General features: G+C 55.3%; 1 protein-coding gene across 1 annotated transcript; it reads left to right on the top strand.

Moving 5' to 3' along the window:
• Nucleotides 1-527: 527 nt before the first annotated feature.
• On the top strand, nucleotides 528-8,084 carry RETSAT (retinol saturase; the record flags this gene model as incomplete). Its single annotated transcript, XM_008054528.1, has 6 exons — nucleotides 528-808; nucleotides 3,129-3,311; nucleotides 3,626-3,867; nucleotides 4,690-4,891; nucleotides 5,314-5,511; nucleotides 7,965-8,084. Coding segments are annotated over exons 1-6 (1,117 nt in total), but the record flags the coding sequence as incomplete, so codon positions are not given.
• Nucleotides 8,085-8,767: the final 683 nt, after the last annotated feature.

Here is an 8,767-nt window from a genome sequence, read left to right as displayed (position 1 = left end):
CGAGCGGGGGTACGGTTGGGGACCCGGACGGCGGCCGTGGGGGGACTCCGACTCAGACTTCGCGCCACTCGGAACGGGGAGGGGGCCGCGGGCGGAGCAGAGCCGGGGTCAGAGCCCGCTCTCCGTCTCCCGGGGGGGGGGTGGTTCTCTCTCAGCCCTGCAACTCGGCCCCGTTCGGCCCCGCGGCGGCTCGCCGGACGCGTGCCCGACGTGACCCTGAGCTTTCCCACCCGGGCACCCCCAGCCCGTCGTGGTCCTGACGCGCGCATGCGCGAAGCGTCTCCCGAGCGGGCCCTCCCGGCCCCGAGAACTACACTTCCCGGCAGGCAACGGGAACTCCGGCAAGAAAGCACGAGGCGCCTAGAGGGCCAATCCGCGCTCGGTCATTGCTCCTTGTGCGAAGCGTCGCCCGGGCAACCTCTCCCGGCCCCGAGAACTACACTTCCCGGGAGTCAATGGGAGCTTTGCTCCGACTCGAGGCGCCTAGACCGCGCCCGGTCATTGCTCCTCGTCGGCAGCCCGATCAGGTTCAAAGTCCGCCCAGCCTCCTGACCCGGGAGGCGAACGAGCCGGGCGGAGCTGCGGTCCTTGAGGCTGAGCACCGTCGGAGCGGACCCGCTTCCCGACACCGGCGCGATGTGGCTTTCGCTGGTGCTGCTGCTGGCCGTGCTTCTCCTGGCGGTCCTCCGCAAAGTCTACCTGGGGCTGTTCGCCGGCAGCTCCCTGAACCCCTTCTCCGAGGATGCCCGGCGTCCGCCAGCGCCCCTAGTGACCGACAGAGAGGCCAGGAAGAAGGTTCTCAAACAAGGTAGCAGGAGGCACCCTGAGTGCTGGGCTGCACTGAGTTGTACATGCTCACCGGGTTGCGTTCCCATCCCAGCAGGGCGAGGCGCCGCCGGACCCGGGCCTCAGTTTCCCCACAGGGAAAGTGCTGGGAGGGCTTCTCGGCACCTGCAGGCGCCCGGTTTTAGTGCCCACCACTAGCAAGGGCCTTTGCCCGGGAGAGTAGCCCAAGGGCACGGGTGCGATGCTTGGTGTGCCAAGGTCTTGGCGTAGCCCAGTCCTGGGCCTGCCACGTGCTTATTTCCGCAGCTCACGGGCAGATAAGAAAGACCTTTCCTCTACTTGGTTCGGGACCTTAACTTTCTCTCGTACCCTCCGACTTTGGGGCAGAGGAGCTGCACAGCAGGCAGTCTCTCGCGATTTGCATAGGAAATTTTGTTTTGCCCATTATGTGATTTAACAGATTATGCAAGCTCCAACTCACAGGACTGAACTCTGATTCCAAAACTTTGACGGAGGTTCAATAGGGTGCCTGCCTCAGGCTCAGAGCATGCTCCCTGCTCTCATCTTTAAAATATATTTTGCCAGGCACAGTGGCTCACGCCTGTCATCCCAGCACTTTGGGAGGCCGAGGTAAGAGGATTGCCCGAGTGCAGGGGTACAAGACCAGCCCGGACAACTTGGCGAGACCTCATTTCAAATAAATCAAAAAAATAGCCGGGCATGGTGGCGCGGGCCTGTAGTTCGAGCTACTTGGAAGGCTGAGGCAGAAAGATGGCCTGAGCCCAGCAGGTGGAGGCTGCGGTGGCTGTGAGCGTGCCACTGCACTTCAGCCTGAGTGACAGAGTGAGACTCCAACTCAAAAACAAAAACAAATGGATCACCAGTTTGATCTCCAGAGTCCCTCTCACTTGTAAATTTTAGAATTCTGTGACACGTCTTGGGACACAATTGGAGACAATACTGTTCCAAGAGAAAGAATTAATCGTCCGGACTTCGGAGATCAAAGTTTCTACACCTATCTGGGCTGCACTAAAATGAGATGACTAGTTTAACTGCTTTTCAAACCAGATTGAGATGTATTTGTAGGTTATTAAATACACTTAGTGGGTTGCAACTAGCATTATTAAATGCAGCAGACTAGAAAGTATCTGAGAGCATCACATATAGTTTCAGGAAGTATTGCATTGTGAAACTCCTGTTGGACATATTTGTATTACATACTTACATAATATGTTCTGAGTTGTATAAAACGTTTCTTTTTCATGATGGGGCTTTCTAAAAACTTTTGAGAAGTAGGCAACTTGCTGAGTTCTCTTGCAGCTTGAAAAATTCCAAATCCCAGTTCTTCAGCAATGATGTGTATTTATTTATTTGTTTTGAGTCGGAGTCTCACTCTGTCGCCCAGACTGGAGTGCAAAGGCACACTCACAGCCACCACAGCCTTGACGTGCTCGGCTCAGGCTATCCTTCCAAGTAGCTGGAACCACAGGTGTGTGCCACCACACCCGGCTAAATTTTTATTTTTTTAAATTGTGGAGACAAGGTCTCACCCTGTTGCCCAGGCTGGTCTCGAACCCGTGGGCTCAGGCAGTCCTCTTACCTCGGCCTCCCAAAGTCTGGGATTGCAGGCGTGAGCCACCATACCCAGCTAACCGTGATTTTTAAGGAACAGATTTGGTGTTGAAAGTGCCCAGATAGCACCACGTACTGTCCAGTTTAGTCTTCTGTTAAGGTCCTGCCCTGCCTAGCACTGCCTCCCGGCTTCTGACTTCTCCAGCGTGAGGGGCTTGTGCTGTGATTTCTCTGTGCGGCTCTGTCCTGCCCAAGCCTCTCTCCATCAGGATGCGGAAGAGCTGTCATAAGACCCAGCGCTCTGCTGGCGCCTGCAGACCTTTCATCTTCCAAAGAAGCCCAGCTTGTGAATAGACAGTTTCAGGAGCCAGCAGTCTGGCCCACAGCATTCTTCCCCCACGCCCCACCCCCTTGTTTTCTTCCTTCCCTGGCCCGCTCCTCTCTGTGCGGTTTCTTAGCTTGTCAGCTTTGTTTCTGTTCCTATAAGTAGTTTACTGATTCCTGCTTTCTTTGAAAGGAGGGAAAAGCCCCAGGTATGTTGTGGTTAGTCAGCTCAGATCAAACCAGATCACCTTGTTTCATCTGCCTGGCTGGTCCTGAGACTTCCCAGGTAGAGTGTTTGAGACATCTTAGCAGAGAGCTCCGTGCCCAACTGCTGTAGAGATTTCCTGCCCTGTACAAGCTGGACAAGTCATCTTTGGTTTCTTATCTTTGCATCTCCCTGCCCCCACCTGAGAAGCCCACCCTCCGCCCCACCCCTTCTGCTGCAGCTTTCTCAGTCAGTCAAGTGCCAGAGAAGCTGGATGTGGTGGTGATTGGCAGCGGCTTTGGGGGCCTGGCCGCGGCGGCGATTCTGGCTAAAGCCGGCAAGCGCGTCCTGGTGCTGGAACAACATACCAAGGCAGGGGGCTGCTGCCACACCTTCGGAAAGAACGGCCTTGAATTTGACACAGGTAAGGATGGTGTGGAAGAGGGTTGGGAGCATGCTGTATCTTGAGAAGGCTTGGAACAGCCCTTGTGGGATGACACTGGGCATTTTTATGGTTGTGGAGTGCCATCTTTTCTCTGGGTACTGACAGCCATCTCCACTGGGAGCGGAACTGGGCAGGGGTCTGGTGGTTTCTGCTGTGACGCCTTTCCCATAGGAAGGGGGCAGCCCCTTTGGGGTGTGGACTTGGCCAGGCCAGATAACCCCCCACACCTGTCTTTCTCAGTCCCCTCTCCGGGCCTCAGTCTCTTTGCCACCTGGTTTCCTGTCTCTTCACAGGAATCCATTATATAGGGCAGATGCAGGAGGGCAGCCCTGGCCGTTTTGTCTTGGACCAGATCACGGAAGGGCAGTTGGACTGGGCTACCCTGTCCTCTCCTTTTGACATCATGGTACTAGAAGGGCCCGATGGCCGAAAGGAGTTCCCCATGTACAGTGGGAAGAAAGCCTACGTCCAGGGCCTCAAGGAGAAGTTTCCGCGGGAAGAAGCCACCATTGATAAGTATATAAAGATGGTTCAGGTAACGTGGACATGCCGGGGACCCACAGTTTATTCCCAACAAGGTGAACCTTCGCTCTTAGTGGGGTGGCCGGGGGACAGTGAGTAGAGTAGGGGAGGCAGGAAGGGAGGTGCTGTGCATCTGTCTTGAACTTGGCCCCTCCGAAGTCCCTCCCTGCCCAGCCAGGTGCTGTCCTTGCAGCCTTGGCTCCGCAGCCGCCGCTCTCACGGTGGCCTCTAGGGGCGCCCTGCTCTCCTCTCTGACTAGTCTGCTTTCTTTTTTTTTTTTTGAGTTGGAGTCTCACTCTGTTGCCCAGGTTGGAGTGTCGTGGCGTGCTCACGGCCACCCCAGCGTCAAGCTGCTGGGCTCAGGCGATCCTTCTGCCTCAGCCTTTCGAGTAACCGGAACTACAGGCACATGCTACCACGTGCGGCTAGCTTTTGATTTATTGTAGAGATGAGGTCTTACCAAGTTGCCCGGGTGGGTCTCGAACCTGCAGGTTCAGGCAATCCACTCGCCTCGGCCTCCCAAAGTGCTGGGATGACAGGCTGAGCCACCGAGCCTGGCCTAGTCTGATTACCATGGAATCTCAGATTACTAATCCTTTTACTTTGCCTGAGAACAGACTGGGATTTTTAAAAAGGAATTTGAGCAGGAAGCTAAAAAACTGAAAAGGATTCATCTGAGATACACTGGGAAAAACTCACAGAGCACAGATTTTAAATTCCAAATTCAGCACCATTCAGCCAGGGGAAAGTATTGCTGGCGTAGGCTGTGGGAATCGTGGTTCTGTCAAGCAGTTCCAGAAATGTGGCCTGTCCCCCATGGCTCATTCTTCCCCAGGTGGTATCCAGCAGCGCAGCCCACGCCATCCTGCTGAAGCTCCTCCCGTTGCCTGTGGCTCAGCTTCTCGACAAGTGTGGGCTGCTGACTCGGTTCTCCCCATTCCTTCGCGCGTCCACCCAGAGTCTGGCTGAGGTCCTGCAGCAGCTGGGGGCCTCTCCTGAGCTCCAGGCGGTACTCAGCTACATCTTCCCCACTTACGGTGGGTGCTGGCCTTACAGTGGTGGCGGTGCTGCCCACCTGGCTCGCAGTCTTTCTTCTCCTGTCTGCCTGGCTGACACGGAGCCATGTGAAGCCCAAGCCCCTCAGAGCTTATGGGCGAGGAGTCTGGCACCTGCTGGACTCTGCATAGAAATCCCCTTCATTCATACCCTGGCTGATTTTTCAGTTCAGCCAACTCTGTCCTCCCTTGGCAGCTTGGCACTCTGCAGGGAGGATATTCCCATTGGCCCTATGATCTCTCAGGTACCCAAGTTTGGATGGAAACGGCCCTTCGCTCTCTGGAACCCTGAGCGTTTGGATCCTCAGATGGATTTGGCTGAGCATCGTCTCACGCGAATCCACGTTCCTTCCTGGGAGGCTGAGTGCTGCTCTTGCCTGCTGATCCCGCTTTTCCTTCTGCAGGCGTGACCCCCAGCCACAGCACCTTCTCCATGCACGCTCTGATCGTTGACCACTACCTGAAAGGGGCCTTTTATCCCCGAGGGGGTTCCAGTGAGATCGCCTTCCACACCATCCCTGTGATCCAGCGAGCCGGGGGTGCTGTCCTCACAAAGGCTGCAGTGCAGCATGTGTTGCTGGACTCGGCTGGGAGAGCCTGTGGTGAGAGCCCTGCGCTGTGCTTCAGGGGCCCTGAGTGGCATCTAAAGGCCGGAATCTGTCCCCGAGCAGGGGCCAGGGACAGTCTAGAGGTAAAAAAGGACGCAGGAAAGATGAAGGATTGCATGGTCCAAAGAACAGAATTGCATCATTCATTCAATAGATAAAAGCATCTGCCCAGTAATCTGTGCCTTAGAGTGTAGGGGCCGCGTCTTTTTTATCTTCGTGTCTGTAGATCTTAGCACGTTCTAGGGCTCAATATGTGCATGTCCAGGGGTTGATGGAGCGGATGAGTAACCTAGGCATGCCACGGGGCCATACGGAGGCCAGCAGGCGGTTCTGCCCTCCATCTGTAACTGGCAGAGTAGGACCCAGAACCTCATTATCCTGGCTGAACCCACGTAGAGACTCAAAATCCCAGTATGAATGAGTTCTTTGAAGAGAGGGTCTGCTCAAGGAAGGACTTTGTTAAACAGAACAGGCTATCGATGACTAGAGGGCGCTAAGAGAAGCATCAGGGCCAGGCGCTATGGCTCACACCTGTCATCCAAACACTTTGGGAGGCTGAGGTAGGAGGATTGCTTGAGGTCAGGAGTTCGAGACCAGCTTAGACAACCTCGCAAGACCCTGTCTCTACAAAAAAACGAAAAATTAGCCAGGCGTTGTGATATGCACTTATAGTCCCAGCTACTTGGGTAGGCTGAGGCAGGAGGATTGCTTGAGCCCAGGAGTTTGAGGCTGCAGTGAGTGAGCCATGATCACACCATGACACTCCAGCCTGGGGGACGCAGCAAGACCCTGCCTCTAAGAAAAAAGCATCAGGAAGGGGTTCAAAAAGAGGCTGGCCTGAGAAAACAGGACTGATGGGAACATGGATTTGCCGAAGGAGAGGGAGGTGTGGAGTGGCAGGGCCCAGCATAAAATAAAAAAAGGCGAAAAGGCTGTCAGTGATCTTGTAGAAGGGACCAAGAAGCTGCCAGGTGATAAGAGGGAGGTGGCTGTCAGCTGGGCAAGGTTTTCTGTGATGTTTGTGAGCAAAGTCTCCTTCCAGCTGAAAGAGGTCCAGGAAGCAGGGTAGGTTTATCAGCCCAATTAAATTCAGTCCAGAATATATTTATCTGTTTCCCACGCACGAGGTATTAAATGTTGGCGATGCGGGGGTGGGGGGAGGGAGGGGGACACGACATCAACAAGGGCACCTGATCTCAAACCAGGCAAAGTGGGGACCCAAGCGAGACCCAAACTCTACCTGTATGATGACCGCTTGTATACCTAATCCTGAGTTGTACCCCACATCTTAAAAGTTGGAGATAAAATATACATGAGGCCTAATCCCAGCATTTTCAGAAGCTGAGGCAGGAGGATTGCTTGAGCCCAGGAGGATTGCTTGAGCCCAGGATTGCTTGAGCCCAAGACCAACCTAGGTAACATAGCAAGACCTCATCTCTACAAAAAAAAGATTAACCAGCTGTGGTGGCGTGCGTCAATTCAGGCTACTTGGGAGGCTGAGGGGGAAGGGTCACTGGAGCCCAGGAGGTCAAGGCTGTGGTGAGCCACGATCAAGTCACTGTCACTGCCTGGGCGACAGTGAGACCCCAATTCAAAAAACAAAACATAAATGGTAAAAAAATAAATGAGTCTCTGTCTCGGTAAGGTTCTAGCCTCCTAGGGAAAATCACTGCAACTTAATTTATGTGCCATATGGAGGCATATACTAAGGATGGAGGTCCCATACGGTATGGTGGGACAGGGACAACTCGTGGAGGCAGAGGTGTTTGAGCCAGGTCGTAAGGGTGAGATGAAGTTGGCAAGCAGACAACGTCAGGGAGACTATCCCAGGGAGGGAGACCTGCATGTGCAAAGGCATGGGGGTCTAAAGGGGGGTAATTTTCAGGCAACTGGAGAATGAAGATGAACTAGGAGAATCTTCTGTTCTCGGAGGCCGAAAGACAGTTGACTCTTAGCTGTTTGATATGTTTTCTGCCTAGTGACAGTGGCCAGAGATGAGACTGGACACACAGGAACCACGCCATCCAGGCTGCTATAAAACTTTGGAGGTTTCCTTATACAGGCTGAGGCGTCCTTGGAGGGATTTAAAGGAAGAACTCTGGCAGCGGGGACGCAGGGTCTGGGTTTCCCTCTGAATGGCTTCAGCCTGTGAACTTGGTCCGGGACTTTGGTGAAAGGAAAGGCAGAGCCCACACACGCTGGGGCGGGTGGACAGAGATAATAAGGGTGGGCGACACAGAAGTGACCACAGGACAGGCTGAGATGCTTCAGGACTCTCGCTCGGCAGATTCCCTGGTGCCCACCCTGCCAGATTCCCAGTCTGAGAGTGGCCCGGGCACTCCACAGGCAATACAGAAACCCGAGAGATGAGGCGCAGGCCGGCCCGGGTCCATGGGGGCCAAGGGCCCTCCTCCTCACAGATCCCCAGCCAGCTCTTGTGCCTGCAGGTGTCAGTGTGAAGAAGGGGCAGGAGCTGGTGGACATCTACTGCCCCATCGTGGTCTCCGACGCGGGACTGTTCAACACCTATGAGCGTCTGCTGCCGGAGAGCGCCCGCCGCCTGCCAGGTAAAGGGAGGGCCTCGTGCTTGCCCTCAGGTCCTGCCACCGCCCTCTGGGCAGCTAGCTCCTCCCAACTCTAGCGTTGAGGGCTGGGGAAACTGAGGCCCACACAGGTGAATTAACTTCCCATGGCCACCTAGCTGAAAGGGCAGGGCTGAGATGAGAAGCCTGGTCTGTGATATTGGAAAGCACAGGCTTGCCTGGGTGCAGTGGCGCAGCCCGTAATCCCAGCACTTTGGGAGGCCAAGGTGAGAGGATCACCTGAGCCCGCGGGTTCAAAACCAATCTGGGCAAATTGACAAGACCTCATCTTAAATCAAACAATTCGCTGGGCGTGGTGGCGCACACCTGTAGTTCCAGCTACTTGGAAGGCTGAGGCGGAAGGCTGGCGCAGCACACCAGAAACAGGCATGTTCGCTCACTGGCTGGTTGGGCTGAAGCTCATGCTGAAATCCGACGCCCAAAAAGCTGCAACCCATGTGTGCAGCTTCACAGGCGGGAACCCGAGCGTGCTCTCCTGACTTCAAGACAGCAAGGGAAAGTCAGAGGCAGGCAGCCTGGCCTTCCTGCAGGTGGCTGCGAGCCAGGGCTGGGTGCCACCAGCCCGAGGGTTTGGAGCAGGGTCGGGGGAGTTGTGGGTCTGTGTCCTTCCCGGCAGGGGGGGTGGGAGCGGGCCTGGGCCCCTGTCC

This window comes from Carlito syrichta, unplaced genomic scaffold (genome assembly GCF_000164805.1).
Source record: "Carlito syrichta isolate Samal-C Ts95f unplaced genomic scaffold, Tarsius_syrichta-2.0.1 Scaffold295943, whole genome shotgun sequence".
Lineage (NCBI taxonomy): Eukaryota > Metazoa > Chordata > Mammalia > Primates > Tarsiidae > Carlito > Carlito syrichta.
This window is presented reverse-complemented; position numbering and strand designations above follow the sequence as displayed.